Source organism: Polypterus senegalus, chromosome 15 (genome assembly GCF_016835505.1).
Source record: "Polypterus senegalus isolate Bchr_013 chromosome 15, ASM1683550v1, whole genome shotgun sequence".
NCBI classification, from domain to species: Eukaryota; Metazoa; Chordata; class Cladistia; order Polypteriformes; family Polypteridae; genus Polypterus; species Polypterus senegalus.
In genome coordinates this window covers 1,004,153-1,028,001 of record NC_053168.1, presented here as the reverse complement: position 1 = coordinate 1,028,001, position 23,849 = coordinate 1,004,153, and the positions used below count along the sequence as shown (strand labels likewise).

General features: G+C 50.5%; 1 protein-coding gene across 1 annotated transcript; it reads right to left on the bottom strand.

Moving 5' to 3' along the window:
- Positions 1 to 792: 792 nt before the first annotated feature.
- On the bottom strand, positions 793 to 18,017 carry LOC120515790 (protein-glutamine gamma-glutamyltransferase 4-like). Its single transcript, XM_039737102.1, has 14 exons — positions 17,842 to 18,017; positions 15,272 to 15,445; positions 14,897 to 15,003; positions 13,074 to 13,206; positions 11,731 to 11,849; positions 9,446 to 9,553; positions 8,683 to 8,857; positions 7,821 to 7,959; positions 7,626 to 7,729; positions 4,234 to 4,488; positions 3,032 to 3,313; positions 2,717 to 2,886; positions 1,916 to 2,052; positions 793 to 1,076 (listed from the first exon to the last, which is right to left on the bottom strand). Exons 1-14 carry the CDS (start codon positions 17,852 to 17,854, stop codon positions 938 to 940), a joined length of 2,055 nt encoding a protein of 684 aa, XP_039593036.1. The 5' UTR covers positions 17,855 to 18,017; the 3' UTR covers positions 793 to 937.
- Between the last annotated feature and the right edge of the window lie 5,832 nt (positions 18,018 to 23,849).

Below are 23,849 nucleotides of genomic sequence, written 5' to 3'. Positions count from 1 at the left end.
TCATTAGAAGTTGTCGTGACAGGAGAACGTGCATTCAAACGGCAAAAGGTCAAAGACGGGAGATCAGTTGAGCTGCAACGAAACAGGAGCGCGAGGCAAAAGCGAAGTCAAAAAGGTGAAGCAAAAGGCTCAGCACCAAAGGACAATGACGAGAAAGATTATAGCGCCTCTTCACTCGTTCAGCTGAACACTCTTACAGTCAAAGTGTTTTGTGCTGGTGGTCTTACTGTACTGGTCTGGTTTAACGGCTCTACTTGGCTTTTGTTTCCCGATGTGCTCGTCGATTTATTGTTGTTTTCACTCATCCACTGCCCACCACGCAGAGTTAACTGTCATGAGCATTACGGCTTTAAACCTCCTTCACATGGCCAGAGGGGGTCACTGCATCGCTGATGATGATGATGATGATGATGCGTCAGACAACAGAGTCGGCTGGTAACTCCAGTTTTCTTATTTTTAGACCCTTATTTGATATTTTTATTATCATTTTTCATTTTTTCATCCTTCTTTGTTTTTTGCCTATTTTTACAACCGGACAGACACACAGACACTTGTCCTTTTAGTAAGGTGACCTGCTGTCCTACCTGTCGAAATCACAGTAATCAATGCAGACCTCTGCGCATTCAGGTAACGTCAGTAGTACACCACATATTGGAATGTATGGCATATCACACGTAGTAATAAAGTGCATTGCATTTGTTATTCCAACAGGTGGTGCATCACAAAGATTAGCACTGCTTTTACGAATCCCAAACCAAATGGCATACAACAGAGACACAGCCACCCGACAGACACACAGATACACAGACACTTTTATTAAGGTGGAGTCCCCAGATGAGGTTATAACAATGAGCTAAGAAGGTGTGTGTGTGTGTAAGGCGCTATATGATTGGAGACAGGTGACAGATCTGACTACTGACCACTGCAGACAAGAGGCTCATTTGATGGTAATGTGCTTCTCTTCAGTGATGCCGGTGATCTGGTTAGACGTGATCTTGGCGATGATCTTGCGCTCCCCGGGTTTACTGGCAGTGCAGACGACCCTGGACACAATGACCCCATCGGCTTTAACGGTCCTGGAACAGAAACAAACACGCAAGTCATGTTGTGGGGTGAAGGCTGTGACTTTGGGGGTCACCAACACTGCAAGACTGGGATGAAAAGCAAAAAGCTAAATGAACAATAGATGGATATGTGAAAGGCACTATATGATAGATAGATAGATAGATAGATAGATAGATAGACATGAATGGCACTATATAATAGATAGATAGATAGATAGATAGATAGATAGATAGATAGATATGAAAGGCACTATATAATAGATAGATAGATAGATAGATAGATAGATAGATAGATAGATAGACATGAAAGGCACTATATAATAGATAGATAGATAGATAGATAGATAGATAGATAGATAGACATGAAAGGCACTATATAATAGATAGATAGATAGATAGATAGATAGATAGATAGATAGATATGAAAGGCACTATATAATAGATAGATAGATAGATAGATAGATAGAAAGGCACTATATAATAGATAGATAGATAGATAGATAGATAGATAGATAGATAGATAGATAGATAGAAAGGCACTATATAATAGATAGATAGATAGATAGATAGATAGAAAGGCGCTATATAATAGATTGATTGGTCATTAGAGGGTGGTGGCAGCAGGTCTGAAAATCAATTTAAAAATGGGTTCAGGTTGCCACTCTGACACATGTGCCCCTTCATTGTTCGATGCCCAGTCCATTCCTGGCGTCTTCCATGTTATTCTGCGTGAGTTTTTTAAAGACATTTCTAACTCTTTGGACGTATGTGGATTTCTACCCTCTCATGAATTCCAGGTATAATAAAATACCAAAACTAATAATAATAAATTCCAGTCTAGATGGACGCACCCCTGGTCAAAAGTCTCCCGCTGGAACAGGCCAAGCCCCTCCACATGCAGCTTGGCGTTGTCCAAAGGAAGGCCGGTGTCGTTCTTGAAGGAGAAAGTGCAGGTGAACGTCTCACCTACGCTTACAGACGCGGGCATCTGTGGAAGGGACAGAAAGAGACGCAGCATTACAAAGAGCATGGGCAGTGCATGGGCAGTGCAGACAGGAAATGACAAGGAGGTCACTTTATTCTTCAGGACCACCTCACTCCCTTGGGGTCTGGCAGCTGTATAAATGTGTATTCTAAAGTGCCATGAAACACACTATAACAAAATAAGGATATGTGGGTCACTCAGGTGCCTCTTCTTAAAACACCCTAACTTGCCCAAAAAGATGCCCGCATGTCTCCACTGTGGAGTCAGTTCACAGCGCGTACGTCACTCCTGCTACATGCAGAAGACATTAAAGACCTCGGCCTTCCTGCAGGTCATTTTCAGGCCTATCAGGACCGTTTTAACCCCCAGGTTATAAGGCTGCTCAACAGCCAACTGTGCTGACCACTGCATGCTTGGACTTGGCATGTGCCCCTGTCATTACTAAGGGTGGCAGTCACAATTCGATGCATGGCCTTAGTTAAACTTTGAGGTCTTCTCCAACTGTAGAAGCAAAGCCTGCAATGTGGAGTTTTGGGAGTCCATCCGATTGTAGCAGCAGGACCCTCCTGCAGTGCCACACAGGTTTTCGTGAGGCTCCTCCTGGCTTTGCCTCCTCAGTTGGAATTGCGAGGCCTTCTTGCCAAAAACAAGACGCGGGTGAACTTACCTCAATTTTGATGGGTGGGTAAACGAAATGCACAATGGCGTAGTTGGCCAGCGACTCCTCCACTTCTTTGACTTCTCCCAGGACGTTCACCTGCACTTGAAGCTCATCGTCGTACTTGGGCAGGAATTTGAAGTAACTTTCAGCAGGGATTTCAATGGGAACGTCGGCACCTGGAAGAGGGTGAGGGCATCAGCATGAACGTGGAGAGGCAGTGGAAGGCCGAGCATTAGCCGTGCTGGCGTGTAGAGACGACTCAGCGCCTTACACGATGCCAGCGTTTGCACTTTGAGGGGCGAGTGACGGGTGATGTCTTACTGCGTTGTCCTTTCACCGTGATCTCGTTCGACATGGAGCCGATGTTCTCCACGGTGTTGCCACGATAGATCTGCAGCTGGTAGGTGGCACTGAAGGTCACGTTTCTGTCCTCGGGGGAGCTGTTGGTGAAGGTGATTTTCAGAGTCACCGGGGAGCCAAGGCGGACCTCCTTGGACTCAAAGCCCACCTTGATGGAAGGCACTGCCACACCGTAGGGCTTCACAGGTGGCTTGACGCACACTTTCAAGGCGCTCTCAAAGGATTTTCTCTCCTCAGGTGACCCTGACATGTTAAACAAAAACACAAATGGCAGTCAGCTGACAGGCGCAGGTCAAGCGAGGCCGGACGGGGGTCCGTAGATGTATGTGGGTGACAGCTGCGTAGTGACGGAGTGACCAGTTTATGTGTGACGATTGTGAATTTTAGATTTTATTGTTTCGTGTCTTTAAAGGCTTCCTGCTGATTTTTTCATTCTAATTCTGCAGTTGGGTTCTTTCCCATGAAATCTCCGTATGTGCCTTGTGCCCCAGGAGGCGGAGTCGCAGAGTCGCACCACTTTGGACCCCTCCCTCTGGCTTTAAACGTCTGCTGAGACGGCTCAGGAGCAGGGAGTCATTCATTTAAGGTGGCGCTCTTCCACTAAATTAAGGATTCCGGGTTGTGTCACGGGATGTGTTTGCTACGGATGGCCTATTTTGGCTCATTAGAGCGCCATGCTGTACTTTTCAATTTTTGATATTGAATTCTTCAGATTCTAAAGACGCTTTGTTTCCCCCTTGTGATACAAGCCGAGGGTTTACTGTCGCCCGTCCTCGTGTGGGGCTTTGGTGAACATTTTTGAGTTGTTTTGCCAGCTTGCTGTTTTTGGAGCCTGGCGCCAGCAGGTCATATTTGGGGTCTGAGCAGGGCAGTTAGTGAAGGTCCTGGCCTGCCCTTTGTGGACATTCTGGAGGACCCCAGCTTCATGACAATGCCAATATGCCTTTAGTTATTGTCACCAAATTGAGCCGACCAGCATACTGCACATGTGCTGCGGTGGTCTTTAACACGCATGTGTGTTGCAGCAAGTGACGTAAATGACAAACACAATGACATGGCCTTAACACGAGTGCCAATTTAATACAAAGTTCAACCGTCTATTATAGAGATGAAGGACGAAACACAAAGTGGGAGCCTCGGCCCTGCAAAGAGCCCCGACTCACCTTCGGGGTGCTTGTACTGACTGGTTATGTCCTCTCGGAGGTTCTTGCCCACGGCTTTAGTGCTGATGCGCTTGCCCACCACCATGGTGTCCACACGTAGCTTCACCATATTCTGTTGTGGAGTGTTGGGGTTGTCCACCCTCCAGAAGATGCGGTCCGCGTTGACCTCCGAAAGCACAAACTTGGTGTCGTAGATTAAATGGATGTCTCCGTTCTTGATGGCCTTCAGAGGGGCAGGTCCACACTGGTAGGAGCCTGGAAAAGGAGAAGACAAGTCAGTCCCAGCTTTACAGGTACAGGTACAGCCACAGGGTCCCACAATGTGAGGTGCCACAGGCTGCCCTCATTCTAGTGACATTTTCAGCTCAGTTTGTCCTCCACCGAGTGTGGCCTCGGAGGTCTGTAACCAGTCTAAAGCTTCACAAATGACATCCTGGGCACACGCAGGGACACAACGTAGTTTGAAACTGCCTGACCTAAATGGAAACCGTTAAATAACTGTAGCGCTGAGGCCAGCAGCATGAAGGGGGGAAATGGACTTGCTGGGGGTCCACAGTTGTTTACGGTGCCGGTCGCGAGGACCTCAGGTGACTTCTCCACACCACCTCGTCATCGTCATTCTGCAGTGCCGTGTACACTTGCCTGACGAGAAGACAGATCCCTTGTAACGGACTGCCACACGCTTGGCGCCTGCCACCGCGGTGAAGCCCGTTAAAGTTCTGAGCACCGACGCACTGCCTTGTCCTTTTCAGGTGTGTTTGCGTATGATGGACAAAGTGCCAGCTGTGCCAGCTGTGCTGTCTGTCTGTCTGTCTGTCTGTCTGCATGTAACACCTCGGCCCCCCGCTGTGGACCAATTCTGTTCAAGTCTGACAGGCTTCTTTGAAATGTGTTCAGTTGTCATTGAGAGATCTCGACTACGGCGTTCTGTGCAGAGTTTTGATATTTCAACGTCACCCGCTGGCCCCGCTGGTGAATCTGTGAACTCGTCCATCTTCAAACAGAGAGCGTCACCATTTCCATCTCACCAGCTTGTGTATTGTCCTCCTTTTCACCTCTGATAGCCGCTACTGATGGCAAACGGATCCCCAGTACAAGTTCATGAAATGCCAGCAGACTGTGTGTGTGGGCAGAAAGTCACCGTCACTGGTTGCTTGTCACATGTGTGGGTGGCAGTTCCCCTATCGACAACGCCGACTGGCTTCACATGGCGACTTCTGCATCAGCAAATGGTTTCTGCTTTAGGACGTCTTCCCAGCTGCTTCAGCACAAATGGAAGAGAAGCAATGCATTGGCACCTCTGATGCCAGGTCAGCTAAAAGATCTTCCTGACTGTAACAGTATAACCCGCAATCAAAGGACCAGAAGGGGCTCTAGACATGCATGGAGGACCCAGTGGCGTGCAGGCCGTCATGCACGCAGTGAATCCTTACACTAATCAGCCACACAGCTCCATTATCTCCACTGTGTCAACGACCACCAGAGTGCCACCTTCACCCGATATCCACGCTGGTCACTCGCCTCGCCTGTCTGCTTGTCATAACTGAACTGCTTTTCAGGTCCCATTTCATGACATTTGGATCAAAATGTAATCGTCAGTGCAAGTCTGACAAACTCCCCGTGGCGACGAGCAGGGGGGTCCGATCGCGTTAATAAACGAGTGAGCGCCAGACCCTTGTAAGCTACCGTTTACCTTTTAAAACTGGCCGTTTCGGGACGCCAAGCCGACGCTCGACCAAAGAAGGAGTTCTTACAGAAGGTTGCTTTGGTTTTGCAATTCACTTGGACTGCCAAGTCAGAAGTTTTCTTTCCTTTTAGTCATCCAGGTGTGTGTTGAGTGAGACCACCATGTGAATCTATTTACGTACTCGGCTCACAAAACACATTTAAATCACACGTCGGATCTCGATCAATGAATTGTTCAAAATGCTGTGTAATGAGGTGCCACCAGTCAGTGGAAACCAAAACCAGCAACTCACTGAGGGCTGATGGAACATCAAGAGTGTGAAATCCCAGGCTGATCCGATTCACGTGACCCCCAACGATGTCTGAGCGTGCTCCTGACCAGACGACGGACGACATCGGGACATCAGTGGGCTGTCTGTGGCACTACCTGGCGGCGTCGGATGGACGGATACACACAACGACACGTAACGTCTCAGAGGATCTCAGGTCTGGGGAACTTGCAGGCCAGTCAGTGGCGTCACTGGCATCAACTACCTACACACTCTGGGCACATGAGGCACCAGCATCAGGTCTGACAATGGCTCTGAAGACTGCATCCTGGCTGCCAAGCACGTAGAGGTCTGCACAGGCTGCATAACGTTCACCATGGCATCTCCTTTTATGCCCGTCAACTGTGCTCAGTGTGAAGAGAGCAGAGTGCCAATGGCAGAGCTGCCGATTGTGATATTGTCTGGCGAATGCCAATCAAGCTGCACATAATGGATGGGAGCACAGGTCGCACTAGAGGACGTCAGGACCCTGGTGCCACCCTCATGGAGTTTGTTTCTGACAGTTTGGTGAATGACATGCACACCAGTTACCAGCTGGAGGTCTTTCTGTAGGCTCTGGCCGTCCTCCTCACACAAAGGAGCAGTTGGTGGTCCCGCTGCTGGCTTGATGCCCTTCTATGGCCCTGCCCAGCTCTCCCCGTGTAATGGCCCATGTCCTGGTATCTCCTCCATGCTCTTGACACTGTGCTGGAATGCGCAGCAAACCTTCTTGTGACATCACGTATGGAGGAGCTGGACTACCTGTGCCACCTGAATGGGCTGCGGGTACCACCTCATTAGTGACAAGGACACGAGCAAAAGACACAACTAGAGAAGAATCGGTCAGGAAGGAGAAGGAGAGAGAGAAATTGTCTGTGGTCACCATTCCCTTTTTGGGGCTTGTATTGCTGTTGTCTCTCGGGTGACCCTGTTGTCACTTTCATTTGCACCAAAGCAGGTGACGTTGACGCGCAGTCGCTTGTGCTTCCTAACTGGACAGACGGAAATCCCTGAAGCCCCGCTGACTTGGGGTTAGACTGGCATGATTACATGCCTCCTTCATTTTGTTTTTGAGCGGAGCTTCTGTAAAAAGTCAAATTTCCCCCCGGGGACAAAAAAAGTGCGAGCACCGAGGTAGCCAACCTCGCCCAGTGATGACAATGCGTGAGCACTGACTGTCACAAAGGTCCGCATTGCAGGTTGTCCGTGTGAACCTTGGCTAATTCCAGTGTTAAGTGACCCACTAATATAAAAGACCCTCAGAGGTTAACGTGCCCTTCATGAACGCTTCACACACCGAGACGTGACGGGCAGCAGTCGTGAGAAACCGCAAGCCACGTGAGACGGCAGTAAATAATAACAACGTAGTGCCATCACCTGCCACTCAGACTGGCCTACCGTCACTGAGCTCCTGTGGCGTGGCATCAATAGCTTGCCAGCCGTCGTATCCTTCCGGTAAATCGGGCCTCTTCATCCAGACGTCATTCCACACGTGGAAATTCCTGGAAGAGAACAAAATCCAAAAACCAACAAAAAGGCGTCAGGAGGCAACCAAATGTCACTTCAGGATGCAGAAACGTGGAGCCCACCCACCAGATGGAGTCAGTAGAAATGTCGTTCAGCATTTCTCCCGCAGCGTTGAAGAACACGTCGATGGTGAGGTTGTCTTCGGTGTCGTGGGCCGAATTAAAATTGGTGATGCTCCTGGCCGGGATACCCAGACACCTCATGACTGTACAATGAAATGAAAAGATGGACGTCAAGGTGGCAGACCACTCTGACTAATGCAGGTCCATGCAGGGAAGATGGGGGGCTCAGGAAACGGGCAGAGAGAAGAAACGCGTGTGTGTCCATAACATGGAGAGTCAGGAAATAAACACACAGGGCCATGGACAACCAGACACGGGACATGACTCAGTGACCCCGAGCGAATCGGCGGGTGTCACCAAGGCTCCAACAGTCCGGGTGGTCCGGGTATGAAAACAGGTTATTCTGTGCAGTTAAAAAACACTCCAGAACTTGGTGTTGTGGCTTGACGGCCACTAGATGGCACCAGAAACTGCATGTGCCCACAATTAGACGTCTGGTGCTTTGTGACAAAGGGACGCTTTACGCTCCCCTGTCAAGCTGGCAGGTGGAGTCCATCCTACTCCAGACTTTGGCTGCCTCAAATGGCCACTCGAGTCTCTAGTCAGGCCTTCACGTCATTTCTCACCAAAATTCATGGCCAGTGCGTACCACAATTGTCTGGTGCCAAGGAACTCTTAAGGACATGAAGGCCTGGAGCCCCCCATGGTCAGAAGAGACAGGGGTGTGTAAATAAATGACGCGTCACCCCAGAGTCACTTCATACGCCACTCGGCTCACTTGAGGTCACAGGACACCACAGGAGCTGGAAGGTTCTAGAAGGCGTTACTGGTGTTACTGGGAGGAAATACAAATGAAGACGGCTTACCTGTGGTGAGCAGACCTGAGAACACCCAGCACTGGCCGTAGCACACGGGCTCCTTCCTCTTGTAGTACTGTTGGAGGATGGCGGAGCTGCCCGTCCAGTGAGATGGGGGCGTCCCGTCAGAATAGTCTCCCGACCAGTTACCACAAAGAACTCCATCGTCATCCTGGACATTCACCTGCGGAAGTCAGAAGACAGGCGACATTAATGCTGTCCAACCACATGGCGCATACTAGACAGGGTCCTCATAGCGGCCATTAAAACTCATCTGCAGTCTGACGTCTGCCCCCTCTCTGTCTGTCTGCCCCACCATTACTCTGCCAGCCTGTTATCTGGGCAGCTGCCAGGTGGCATCCTCAGGGTGTTTGCTCCATGACCTGCTACCCATCACTGCAGTCTGCCAGTCCTTCTACTTGACTGCCCCCCCCATGTCTGTCTGTCTTCTGGCTGTAAGGTGCAGTGGCCACATTTTGAGGTGCCCACCTGGCAGGGACATCCAGCTGTAGAAGGTCGGCGCGAGGGATACGATGGCGACAGGAGGAGGCAGCAGGGATGTCTGCAGAATTCTAGCAGGAAACTTGAATGACTGCTGCCAACGCCAAATGGGAGAAGACGTCACAGCTGTCAGTGGCACAAGAAGACAAGGCAGACATCACCCTGAGGACGTTGGCGCGTGGAGCAGTCAGATGGACGCTTACAGCGGGCACTCGCTTGACAACAGGTGACACGACTCACTTGTTCGAGGTGGGCGCCGTTTATGACTCACCGCGGCAGACATGGCTCTGGCGATCTTGACAGGATCCCTCCGGGTTGACTGCTTCATGCCCACTTGGTCCAGGAGGTAGAAGCAGCAGTCCAGCACGTCTGGCTCAAACTGAGAAAAAAGAAGGACACTGAGGCTCAGATGAAAGTTGAGAAAGACGAGGACGAGGCCAGAGGGCGTCCCATTCTGTCTGTCAGGAGCGGCCAATCCCCTTGGAGCTGCTCAACATCGCCTCTTACTGGCCCAGAGACGAGCTGCAGAGTGGCACAAAACCAATGGCCAAATTACAGAGTAGATGCCATGTGACATGTGGGGGACATGGGCCTTGGACCACCTGCTCGCACTGAAGGTTGCATTTTTAATGCCCAGGTTTTGACCTGGAGCAGCTGTCATTGTAAGAGTGATCGGCTTGTCCTGCGCCACTGCAAGGCGCTATACACGTACACACCATTACAACAGAGGGGCTCCAGGTACCTCATGGTGTGCTCATTCCTCTTCCCAGGTAAAGGCCGGAAGACCACCTGAGAAAGGACCCGCCCAGGAAGGTCACTGGAACTCCTCAGTCCAGACACACCCAGTGAGGTCCCAAACTGGGAGCAGCCCACCATCCTCTTCTGGATCAGCTAGGTCTGCTTTGAGTGCCAACTGACCAGGAGCGCCACCTGCTCGAAAGTCTCAGATTTGTGGGAGCTGGCCCCCAAAAGTCTACACCAGCTGTTTGTTTACTGGTTTCTCCTGAAAAGGAAACTGTGCTTGGGTGTCTAAGCGGCCCCCCGTGCGCACAAGGCCTGCAGATTTTTTATTGTTGTTATTATTATTATTAAACGATCGGACCACTCGCTGCTGAATATTTATGTCAGGTAGCACGCCTAGAGGGGCTGGCTGGTCTCGTGGCCTCGGACCCCCTGCAGATTTTGTTTTTCTCTCCAGCCGTCTGGAGTTTTTTTTTTTTTTCTGTCCTCCCTGGTCATCGGACCACCTTACTTTTATTTTATGTTAATTAGTGTTGCCTAATTTTATTTTTATATTTGGTATTTTTTCTTCACCCTGTAAAGCACTTTGAGCTCCGTCACTTGTAGGAAAATGTGCGACAGAAATAAATGTTGTTGTAGTTGTAGTAGTGACTCATTCAGGGCCACAAATATGACTTTGCATATGTGAGCCACTAGGAGGCACTGTGCCCAAACGCAGGTAACCCCTCGATGTATTATCTGTCTGCTTTTCTGAGCCCACTCACTCACCACCAGGATTTGTAAAGGAGAACAGTCACGTTTTTATACTGTGGAGACCCGCCTCGACACAGACAGGCAGACACCCAGGGTTCAAGCACCAACACACGCTTATTATACACATTTACTGCACCAACCCGGTGCCCCGGCGCCACACACCCTCAAGTCCGGGCTCTCAACAGCCCTTTCTCTGCCGCCTCCACTCCTCTCCTCCAGACTTCATCCTCTTCCACCCGACTCCAGCTACTGAGCGGAGGGAGTCCACCCGGCTGTGCTCCGGGTACTGGTGTGGCGGAAGTGCTGATGTTCAGGGCGTTTGGGCGCCCCCTGGCGGTGACCACGGGCCACTATAGGGTTGAGCTTTCATGCTCCGTTCCCGTGGCCCCCATACCAACCAGGGTGGTTGCCCTCTCCCAGTCCTTCCAGGCGTCCCGGCTGGGTGCTGCCCCCTGCCGCTCACCACAATATCTTTAAATTGTGAAATGGTGTGGAGCGATGGGGTCCTTTTCAGACCGGTGGCATCACAAGCAAGTGTAGAAAGTGTGTGAAATGGAGAAGAACTCAAAATCCCAAGAATCCTATGTGCCTAATATTGGACCTGTGACATCACCAGTCTGCCCACGTAGACCTTCTGGCAATCAAAAGACAGAAACACCGGACTGGTTCCTTTTATGGCAAAGCCAATCAACCCCCGTCAAAGCGGACGGCCCATCGCCGGACCCACATGTCGAGTCCCCCCCAAAAGGTCTATTTAGGGTCAGCAATCACTGGAGAGCTTGTCCCTTTTGTGAAGTGAGGAGAACATGCAAAGAGGAAGACAGCAAGGAGCCCACCCAAAAGGTCTGAGGATGGTCTCCTTGTTTAATAATTTCAATCCGGTTCCTCAATCCACTTCCTAAACCTGCTGTTGGTGGTCAGGGTCATAGGTCATGGCTACGCGAATAAAGCCAGTGGTATCAGTACCACCACACACACACACTGAGCCCACCGCCAAACGATTTCCAGCACCTTCACATTTCAGCCTGGCAGGTCTGGACCTCCAGGGTGGCCTGTCCTTACCTGGCCGAAGTTCCACGGGATGCCCTCCACACGTATGGATGACCCCCTGTACAGATAGCCAGTGTCCCTGAGCACGTACTCCTGCCTTTTCTCCTCCTCTGCCAGGTAGACGTTGTCCTCTGAGTAACGAAAAGGAAAATGTGTTGGCACTGCGCGCTGATCACCGCAAAATGCCCGCTGTGTTCTGAATATGAGATCAACATAAACCCCTCATTCCCAAACCAGCCCTTCCCTGCGCCCAAAATGAGTGCCATTGACTGTCAACCTGAGCAATGAGCTGTGAGTACCCATCTGCTTAATGTGCCATCTTAGTGGCATGCGCCATGTGGGATTATTCACAGGCAAATCAAACCTCCAATGCCATTTAGCTTTACAGTCCATCAGTCTGTCACTGTGGTGCCTTTCATGGCAATGCGTTCATAAACTGGGCAATACGGTGTGTGGCGAGGCGCGCCATGGCATCGGCGTTGTGAATCTTCTCTTTCTTTCTGTTATCAGTTATGATAAAGAGGGTGAGGTGGAGTTTTGGGTCAGCTTTTTAGTGAGCGTGAAAGGAATGAAGAGAGGCGGGTGCGATCGACAGGGATTGGGATCGGGATTGGGATCCTGCTGTGGAATGACAAGTTAAGAGGGAGAGTTTGAATTGCGGAGTGCAGGAGAGCAAGTGTGGGTGAGGCCGCCACGGCCCACTTGGGGTACGTCAGAGGGGTCACGATGAAGGCTGAGCCCAGCAGGACGTGAGGTGGGTCTGCTCACCGAGGGCTAATGTCTGTGGAAGGGACGGCTGCCAGGGATAGCCTTTGTTGGCAGAACTTGGCGAGGTGTGGTGGCAGGTGAGTGTCATTGCAGCCCACATTGCCCGTGAGGTCAGTCACGTCACACCCCAGCATTACGAAACACCCACACCATCAGTCACAAAGCGGCCATCGCACGCCCGGTTACACTGTGGCTATGATTAGGATTACCTGGCTCAAGGTGCGTTTTGTGACTGGCGTCATGGGCATCACCTGACCGGCAGTCGGACCCACCTGGTTGGGCATGCCTTGGGGTCCACGGGGTGAGTGGACTGAAGCCCTGAAGTGGGCATGCCTGGTGCTAGTGATGGGGGGACTGAATCCTAGTGATGCCCGCTAGGGTGGCACTCTTCTGCTGTCAGTTTCAATTGTGTCAATTTTAATTCAATATTTCTAATTAGAATGGATATTACAGGTATTGAAATGAATGGTGTACTGCAGATCAGAGGTCACTCTGTACCGACCGCCATGCTGGCACTGCTACATCCTCGCCCGCACATCCACATTTCTTAGTATCGAGGCCTGAACGTGGGTGGATGCCACACTTACCTTTACACCAAGGATTAAACAGCAGGTAGAAGTCGCTCACTGGGGGTCTGTAGCTGTAGCTGCCCTTGTCTGTCACCGTTAGCGTGTACTTGCCCACCGTGGCGTTGGACGGAGTTCTGATGCGGACGTCATACTGCAAAAAAAAATGAAAAAATGAAAAGAGGGGCCAGCAGAAGCACAATACAGACAGGGGGGTCCAGCACACGGTGCTCTTCATCCTTCATCTAGCCGACTCTTTGTTCATCCCTGAGGGGCACGTGACCTGTGGGGGTCAGAGTGCAGAGTCAGCCATTGGGCAGCGAGCACCACTGGAGCAATATGTTCAGGTGAAGGCCCTTCTGGCAGTAACAGGACCTGAAGCGGCCGCCTGCCAGATGCCAGCGGAGATCTTTAGCCACAAGACCACCACTGCACATTCCTAGCGAGTCGGTGATTTGGGTCTGCACCTTCATATGGTGACCGCGCAGGTCCTCCTTCGTTTCCGTTGTGACCTTTGTTGGATTACTGAGACAGAAGTGGGAAACGATGACGAGAAGAATTGTGACTGCTGTCATCTCGTGCGTTTGTTTCAAAGTGTGCTTTGTCACCCTGACGGCGGACGTTCCTGGTTGCCCGTGGTAGGACGTCATGATGCCATCTTACATACGATGATCGTCTCGAGTCGTAAGACAAATCAGAGCAAATCAGCTGAATTCTGGATCTGGTTTTGACTGAGAGTCTGGTGTCACCCCATTTCTGGTTTTTGTGTCGTCTGCCAACCTCTGCTTCAGCCTATGAGCCTTCTGATAAGGCAGATAACTTCTGTCTGGGAGGACTTCATGGAAAGCTCTTGACGGCCACTAAATCAACGTCCACTGTTCAAAGTGTGTCCTGTGTTGCAGAACCGACCTTCTACTCGAGTCATCTTATCGAACGGGAGAGCGTGTGCTGTGTTTGCTCCTAAAAACAAGACAACGGCAGGCAGCCTGAGGAAGATGTCGTCACGGAGTTCACTCGTCCTTCCAATGGGGTCGGCGCTCTTTCTCTTTTGTCCGATCACAGAGTATCCGATCGAATAAGCGCCGAAGTAACGAGCCACACGCGCTTTCAGTTGTGAATGCGATCAGCAGCTCAGCCGAGTTGAACGAGCGAAGGTGCTGAGCAGACGCACCCGCTAAGCCGTGCCATTTGCCAGCCCCTCCTTAGTGACATTTTGGTGTCAATGTGTGTGTGTCGATGTCTCCCTCGTCCACTCACGTGACCCTCGGCTTACAAAGTGCTGAACTGAAGAACACGCCACCACTCTGCCTTGGCGATCAGATGAGGGTTGAGTGTCGACTTGGCAAAGGGGTTTGGTTTTAAAAAGTGGCCAACGGGCTAAGCAAGTACAACATCTGACAGACATCTGACTTGGGCTCTCAGCTCTGCTAATCTGTGCTCTGGACGTTACGATTTTCTCTCGCTGTTCCCATGAAGCCTTCAGTCACATCACATCCAGTAAGCCCATCAAAAACAAAAGGCAATTCCACCTTCAGTTTGCTCCGACTACACATTGCGCGCCACCTAAAGCCCCCAGATGGCTTCATTGACTTATGGCCTACTCTGCCACATCCCATAATACGCACTCTTACTTGTTCTGCTGTCAATTAAAGAACAATCAAGACGAGAAGAGGCCACTCAGCCCAACCCACCTCATGGTTTGCCACGTTTCCTACAAGGCCCAGCACAGACCACCAATAGCGGTCATGTATGTGCCCGTGGCGTGGCGGCTCGCTATTTGGTGCCCTCTCTTGGCCCAACATCTTCTACTCCCTGAGCAGATACCCGAGTCCCCGTCCACTCACCTCATGCCCACGGGCCGCACCCAGCGTGGCTCTCCAGGCCTCAGAGCCTTCGGTTTGCTGTAGAGGGATCAGCACCAGCGTCTCCTTCGATTGCAGGGGTTGCCTACCTGCAGATACAGAGGACACCATGGAGGCGGGTGGAAACCTTGCCCTTTATATCTGTGAGGCGTCAGCGGTGGCCCAGCTGGTACTGTAACAAAGCTAAACCTCGAGGGTGCCCGTCCCCTTATATTAAGAAGGCTCGTAGCTTTGCTGAAATCAGACATGAAGGCCTGGTCCAGGTCCACTAAAGGTGCTCTAAATGGCCAGTGACTGTGACCCCCACAAGCGGACCCCCAACCCCTCTCTTTCAGGCCCTCCACTGACAAAACTCACCCACGGCTAACTGGATGTACAGCCGGTCGGCCGCCACAAACGGTCGGTTCAGTGTCAGCTTGACCATGAAGTCCTGGCCTCTTCTCAGAACGAGGGTGGAGAGGTCATACTCACGGGTGCGGTGGCTTTTCTTGTTCTCAGTGGCACGGAAGTCCACACGTTGTACTTTCAAGGCTGGCAAGGCACAGGTGGTGACAAAAAAAAGACAGAAACAAATGTTGGCACATTCCTTAGATTAAACTCGCGAGGTGGACGGCGTGAGGCGGGAGGGCGAGGAGACGCCTTTAGGGGGCGCTGGCGCTCACTAGCAGATGTTCAGAGGAGACGAGCCGCTAAAGCGCCCCTCATCTGTCACAGTCAGTAGCTCTCCTGTGCGCCAGCGGGACACAAGTTTACGTGAAGGAGCGCGAGGGGAACGCGGCCAAGAAGTCAAAACCGAAAGCCATCTCAAGACCCTTCGTCTTAGTGTGACACCTGGAGTGCCTGAGGAGCAGGAGATGATAAACGAAGACACAGACGTGGACAAAAGCAGGACATCAAGCTAAACCTGGGATCAAAGGGACGTGGCACTCCAGCAAAGTCAAACACGCAAGCCAACCACGGGGGTCTACTTGACTATCAGTGAGAGACGTTGTCATGTCCACCAAGGATAACGCAGAGTGGGATGGCCGCCATATTTATATCATCACTTGTGTGACGTCACCTGCTTGACGATCAGGTCACATGAGGATAGTAAAGAAAAATACGATTTGATTTCAAACGCACGCTGAACATCAGAAGTAGGGGTGTCAGATCTCAAAACACAAAAAGCAAATGTGTCAGATACCTCACTAAAGCCCTCCAGGGTTACACCAGAGGGTGGGCCAACGCCATTGTGACCGCAGCACCCTCTGGAGCCCTGGAGCGACGTGTGGATTCACTGGCGACAAGTGTATGGACTTTTCATCGACGGTTAAAAGCTCCGTCACCTTTGCCGAGACCCCAACGTGCCGACCGAAAAAGCGATTTGGACAAAGCTAAAATTACAGAAGACCACCGGTAAGAACGACTTTTACATCTGGCGGCAGGGTGGCGCAGTGGGTAGCGCTGCTGCTTCGCAGTAAGGAGAATCGGGTTCGCTTCCCAGGTCCTCCCTGTGTTGAGTTTGCATGTTCTCCCCGTGTCTGCGTGGGTTTCCTTCCACAATCCAGAGACATGCAGGTGAGGTGCATTGGCGATTGGGGTGTGTGTGTGCCCTGCGGTGGGCTGGCGCCCTGCCTGCCTGGGGTTTGTTTCCTGCCTTGTGCCCTGTGCTGGCTGGGATTGGCTCCAGCAGACCCCCGTGACCCTGTAGTTAGGATATAGCGGGTTGGATAATGGAGGGATGGCTGGAGGAAAAACTCAAAGGATCTGCGCAGAACTTAATAAAAAACCTGGCAGGATCTCATCGGTAACATTTTAGAATAAACGTTTAAAGCACCGAGGAGGCGGGTGGTCTCCCATTTCTTTCCTTTTTTTCTTTTTTTACTCTGTTTATCTTCATTTATTTATTAATGTATCTATTTACTTATTTTTACGAGTTTAAAGTTTTACTCTGCTGGCCAGGCTCTCTTTCTCATGGGTGGGGGGATTCATTTGATTTGAGCCAACCCTGCAAAACTTGACTTATTTGTATGGATGTTAAAATTTATTATTAAAATCGATAAAATCCAAAAAAAAAGAAAAAGTGTGTTTTTTTGGGTGGGTGGACAAAGAACAATGGAGTTAGGATACCAAGGGGACCTCAATACAATCATGTCGGTGGGGTGCAGTCCAAATATGCAAATGAAATTTGGGAAAACTGCCCTTGTGATGACGTGTGCAATGATCCGACTCCAGATAAGGCTAGAAATGCCGGCTTCTGCAATCCCTGGGGGGCTCCACGTCTGCAGAGAAGTCGTCTTCACTGTCTAAATCAGTATGTGCATTTACTGTACATTTGGCTTGTAGTTTCAGAAAACATTCATTTTCTACAAACAAATTCTTTGTGTTTTCTGAAAATGGAAAGGTAAACGGCATCTACAAATTATTGGAAACGTTTGAGGTACTTTGTTACTGCTTAGCCAGAATAAGACGAGGAAAAAACAACAGAGGAGCCTCAACTTTATACAATGACGAGACTGAGAAGGTGAAAGGGATGATAGATAGATAGATAGATAGATAATGAAAGGCACTATATAATAGATAGATAGATAGATGGATAGATAGATAGATAGATGAAAGGCACTATATAATAGATAGATAGATAGATAGATAATGAAAGGCACTATATAATAGATAGATAGATAGATAGATAGATAGATAGATAGATAGATGAAAGGCACTATATAATAGATAGATAGATAGATAGATAGATAATGAAAGGCACTATATAATAGATAGATAGATAGATAGATAGAATTTGGAATAGTCAGCAGGATTACATAGACAGATACTGTACATGAGATACAGAGTATTTGGTATCGTAGGCGGAATCACAAAGATAGATAGATAGATAGATGAAAGGCGCTATACTAATGACAGGCAGACCAGACACTCCAGCGGATGCTCACCTGGGTCACTCATGGCTCTTCTGTCCACTGACTGGCAGCTGCAGTTTTGTTCGCACCGTCGTTTTGTTTCTGATGCCCTGCTTTGCTGTCAGGATTTTTAGTACCCGGGCAGGCGTGGCTGCCCTTCAGGTGTCTGCGGTGAGGGGTGTCAACTGCTGGCGCAGCTCCTGAGGCACATTTGAAATATTATTATTGTTAAACATTGAAATGCACACACACACACACACACACACACACACACACACACACCCTCAAGAGTGTTTGTGAAAATGTCACTAATCAGCAGATGGGTGGTAAAGCAAAGACACAGCAGACTGGAGAATCAGACTTGACATGGCGTTATGGTCACTGGGGTCCTACAGTGGTGGACACAGGATGCGGCCCTTCAGTAGAAGCAAGCTCAGCTGTTATACATCAGTGTGCCCTGAACCAGACTGGCACCTGCCCAGTGCTGCTTTGTGCCTTGTGCCTGCACTGGCCATGGCAACCTGGGACCTAAAAATTGGAATGGTAATTGATGGTTGGGTGGATGGAGTTTTAGGAGATGGCTGAATGCACCGTGACAGGATCGGGTGATTTGTGGTGCTCATTCAGTGCCAGTCATAGCTATGCCAGCAAATGCAATCCACTGGTCTCTGTGAAAGGCGCTATAGTTTTCTTAGACACAAGAACCTCACGCCAAAACCATTCAAGAACATGGGGGTCTTGAAATACATTGTAAACACATTGAGGGAGTCAGCAGTTGAGATGGAGGTGGGCAGGGAGGAGCGCCACAAGAAGAGGCTGGACTGATATGTGATGGCACACAGAGCAGGAATCGGCAGACGCCATTCACTGGTAGACCTGAGTGGGCGAGAAGGAGCCATGGACCCCACGAATGCCTCCATATAGAGGGGGGACTACACTGACTACCTTGTAGGTGAGCATCAAGGATTTGATGGGAGACAGCATGGCAGCCAGAAGGGAGAAGGCACATGTGCCACGTTGGCTGCTTGAACACCAGAGAGTGATCCGGACATGACAGGACCAAATCCTGGACCAGGAGCTGTGCCGTGGTCTCCGCCTGAGGTGGTCCGATCTTGAGACACAGTGGCAGGGTGGTCAGTGAAGGTCAGCTGGTCCAAATCTGAAATACAAAGCTGACAACTGCCAGTCATACTGGGGGTCTGACTCTTCTCGTCCTTGTCCCGGTCCTGCTTTTCTTTCCCTTCCATATTCTTTCTCTTTTACACGGTGATGCTTATGCTGTCTGGACACTACGTAGTTGTGTTGCTCATTAACTACATTTTTCCAATGAATCTTAATGTGGGTCCATCACAGTTGGAGCAAAATTCAGCCCAGCACGTCAGACGACATTCCGGCCGATGGAAGACGACATTTGAATTAACCATTAAATGGCCGCCCGCTCTCAGGAGTTGTCGCTTTCCATGACACCACGGCTAACGAGCCTCAGAAGGGCCAAGAGGGGCCTGCAAGCCCACCGGTCTCCTAAATGGGAGATGTGCCCACTTTCAAGGGTGCAGGAGCACCAAGCAGACATTTGTGGGTGTAGGCCTGGAATTTGAGACGTTTCTGGCATGAGAACTGCGGTGTTTTCCTCTGCACGTGCAGACTTCACCAACATTCACGTGAACTGACCTCACTAACCTCAACTGTCCCCATTTAGGGAGGCAGACGGCTTCACAATGAGGTCACATCATCAATCAGATCACCACGGTGCCCTCCAACCTCAACAGACAAAAGTCAGCCATAAAGATTAAAGCGCCAAGTGAAGTGAGAGCCACACAACTGCCTGCTGCTACCCAGGACCCCCAAACTGAGGTGAGGTGACCAAGGACGAATCACAGTGACACGGACGGAATACGCAGACGATGCACATGTGGCACGACTTCACGCCGAGCGGCCAGGGGCTGCAAGCTGCTTTCGTCCACGCCTGCCCGTTCGTCCCGCGTGAAGTGGATGGAGCACATGTTGGCATCCTTGGTGGCATTGGATGGACCTCGAGAAACAGTCCGATGTCTTGTGAATGAGCCATCCCTGAAAATGACCTTCCTTCCCTTTTTTACGCTTTCAGTCTACCATACAGGGTGGTCCAGATCTGATTACAGAGATCGTCTGCGTGACTTTGATTTGCGCGGAGACGATTCTTCATGTCGTCGGTTCACACTCTTCTCGATGGACTTTTCAGGTGATTTTCTATGTGATAAACGTTATCATTTATAGCGTAATGACCATTGCATAATTCGATCTGGACCAGCCTATAGCTAACTTCTCATTCATTCCTTGTCGCCGTGTGCTGCACGTCTTCGACTTTGGGAGAAGCTGGAACTGGAAATGGAAACGACGACGGACACAGACAGACGGCCGATGGCCTTCAAGCTCCATCGCTAAACTGCAACGTTCAGGTCAGATGTGCACACACAGCCAATGGGGACGGAGGACACTGCAGTTAGGCTACAAAGAGCAGAGAGAAAAGACAAGACCGAGGGATGTTGAAAACCTTTTAATTACAAGGGGGCTCGTGGCTTCGTCCGCACAACGCCAGGCGTTCAAGCAGAATCGGCGTGTGTGCTGAGCGCCAAGACGTTCACCACATGTGGCACACTGCAGCCCCGAGACCGATGGCTTCACTGGTTCATTTGAAACCCCACACCGTAGGGCACAGCAGAATGAGGTTGGGGCACCCAAGAGTAATTCAAATGAGAATCTTCTTCGTCATCTTCTTCTTCATCCTCTCCTCCTTCTCTGTGGGCTCGATGTGCCTGATCAGCCTTCTTCATAGGCTCAGTCCTCCTCCTCTACCTCCAGATCATCCTGAACTTCACCCATCCACCTCTGCCCCCTCACTCTTTTGCCCACATCTTCATGGTGCCCCCTCATCGCAGGGCCAGACCACCTCAGCCCACCTTCCTGCCCTTTCTTAGATGTCTCTCCCACTTTTGTTGTCCCTCTGATGGTCTCGTTTCTTTTTCTTGTAACTCCACACACCCATCTCCACCTTCTCATTTCTGTCTCATCCACCATCTTCTGCTGCTGTGCCCCCTTCACTGCCCGTGTCTCCGCTCTGCCCATCATGGCCGGCCTCACCACTGTCTTCACCTTCATTCTTTAAACACACTGGGCTCCTGAGACCTTCTCCCATTTCTTCTGTCCACACACACTCTACAGGTTATCTTCGTATTTCATTCTCCATCTTGGCCTAGCAGTGGTCCTCGATATTTTGACTTCCCCCCTCTTTTCAGCAGCTCTCCCCCCCTGCAGGCTACCATCCTTCCACCTGCCATTTTCCGTCTCCTTCTTGCTGTTTATCTTCGATCCTCAATCTTCATCTCCACTTCCTTTTTTCTGGTGCTGCACAGCACGATGTTATCAGCACAAAGCCCCCCAGGGGGCACTGCTCTTGTATGTCATATGTCAACACATCCAAAAGCACATCAAAGAGGGAGACCCCCGGGGTCTTGTCCGTTTCCCCCACCCGAGTCCTCGCTCCCTCACGCACTTCTCTGGTCCTCCTGATGTAGCACCTTTGCCAGATCATTGAGCGCCACATGCAGACCCTTCTGTTTGTCTCGATGTCTCGAATCGCCAAGACGCACACACAGCGTAAAATGAGCAAAACTCTAATGGGATTTGGTCTTCTGCCAGTTGACTGACCTCTGAGTGCGACTGGAAGAGGTGGGTAGGAAAACAAGAAGAGAGGTGGGCTTCAAGCTCAAAGGACAAGCAAGAGGCCGAAAGAGGGGAGTTTGGGTGTCCATAGATCAGATAAAGACATGATTTCCCAGAAGCCCCTTTATCTCGGCACAGGTCATGACCTCAGAGGCCACACCCCTGGGATGCGAGGAAGCGGACCTAACGTCAGGATGACAAAATGACGACGATTGGAGGCCTACGATGGCGTCCAAGACGTTGCAAAACAAAACACAACGGGTGAATCATTGCAAAAATTCAAGAAATTAATAAAAGACCTCAAAACCCCCCAATTAATATAATAATTAGCATAAACCCGCCATGACATCGCGGGTACTTTGGTGCGTCGTTTGGTGGTCCTCATTGACCCCGTAGGACGACGATTGTTGAAGGACTTGTAGTGGCCATCCAGGTTTGTGGATTTGCGTCTGGCGTGAGGCGTGAGGGTCACTCAAACAAAGTGCTCCGTTTGTGAACACGATACCACTCCGAGTCAACAGCAGTGGGACGTGTCTTGACCACGAGCTCTAGGGGGTCTTTTTAGTTTTTTGTCATTCAGTGCCCAGCACGCTTGTTTCGCTCTCGTTTTATTAAAAAGTCAGCAATGTCTTTCTCTATCGTGAGCACTAAAGCAGGACACATTAGTTTGCTCTTATTTCCATGGATGGATATCTTCAATCTGGGGGACTTGTAAGCCCACCGTCATCCCTGAAGCTCAAGGGACAGAGAGCGGGAGTGCTGACCCATCCCATGGCCTTTGTCTGCTCTTCAGGTCTGCGGCACGGTGGGCTGGAGCCCAAAGGAGTTACGCGTGAAATGTGGAGGAGACGCGGCTCTCATTCGGCTCCACTGACTCACCTCTTTCTCTTTTTTTAGCAGCCTGATACTTCAGGTTTTTCAGGTCTGGTGCCCCAATTCTCATCTTTAATGAATTTTTATAAATAGCCTGAAAAAAAGTAAAACAGACAAAGTGGCGGGGTGGCACGGTGGCGCAGTGGTAGCGCTGCTGCCTCACAGTAAGGAGACCCTTAAGGGTTCGCTTCCCGGGTCCTCCCTGCGTGGATTCCTCCCACAGTCCAAAGACATGCAGGTTAGGCGCATTGGTGGTCCTAGATTGTCCCTAGTGTGTGCTTGGCGTGTGCCCTATGGTGGGCTGGCGCCCTGCCCGGGGGGTTTGTTTCCTGCCTTGCACCCTGTGCTGGCTGGGATTGGCTCCAGCAGACCCCCGCGACCCTGTAGTTAGGATATAGCGGGTCCGACGATGAGTGACTGAGAAAGTGGCAGGCGTCACAGACAGAAACACAAAAGCTACTGGCTACACAAACGGGCCGGGTGGGCTGCGTGCTCACCTCTCACTTGTCAAATTTCTGATGTATTCTCAAGTCAGCACGTTGTCAGCCGGGCAGAGGACAAGACAACCGGCGAGCTGCGCACTTCACAAAGTGCCATGAAAGTAAGAAGGTCAGTGGCCTGTGGGCTCACGACGGGACACTCGGACTTGAGCCGCATTGGATGATGGGGCTCTTATGATTCATTTTTTGGAACTTCTACTTGACATATTTGGACCCTCATACATTGATTTGGGGGGTTGAGGGGTTTTGTCACTTTTCAGAGATGCAGTTCTTGAGGGAGAAATGGCTTTGTGCCACTTCTGACCCCATTTTGCCACCACATTTGGCATTCCCGTCGGTCCAATGCAGGCCAGGCTGCGAGGGGTCTGCCTTAGCTGTCGTGACTTTGCCATCAGTTGTGGTCATGAGGTCGGGTCAGTCAGCCATTGTGTGTCCATGTTTGACGGGCGAACCCCAAACCGACCTTCTTGTGATTCTCCTCACGCTCCTTTCAGTTTCGACTTTCATTTTGATTCTCGGTTTCCCGCAGTCGTTTGAGGCAGAGCAGCGGCCCAGCAGAGGGCAGCACAGGGGGCCGAAGGTCCATCTGTCTGGCTGTCCAGTTTGCAGGTCCTGAATTCTTGTATCGCGTTTGCTTTTGCGTTCTCTGTCCAAACTAATTATTTCTTTGAAAGTTTGTTCATTGCTGCGATTCCCAGCTGTACGTACAGCTTGACAGAATAGATCAGCGGACACAGAGGCGACCGAACGACGAAGTCAAATAACGAAGAGAGGCTCAAAACCCAGAAAACGATCACAAGGAGCGTCAAGTCGCTAAACCGAAGGCAAAGTCCAAAGACGATTGCGATTTCCAAAAACTGGACTTTTGTAGAAAGTACAAAGAGGTGAGGGTGAAATCCGCAATCACAGACGACGGGCCGGTGGGTGACACGGGGACAAGCCCCCCGGTCACTGTGTCACTGTCAG

Bases quoted from the DNA above. Each gene is read 5' to 3' on its own strand.
- LOC120515790 (XM_039737102.1), bottom strand. The intron at 2,887-3,031 runs GTAAGACATCAC...ACCCTCTTCCAG, and splicing joins CACGGTGAAAGGACAACGCA to GTGCCGACGTTCCCATTGAA. The intron at 2,053-2,716 runs GTAAGTTCACCC...TCCCTTCCACAG, and splicing joins ACCCACCCATCAAAATTGAG to ATGCCCGCGTCTGTAAGCGT.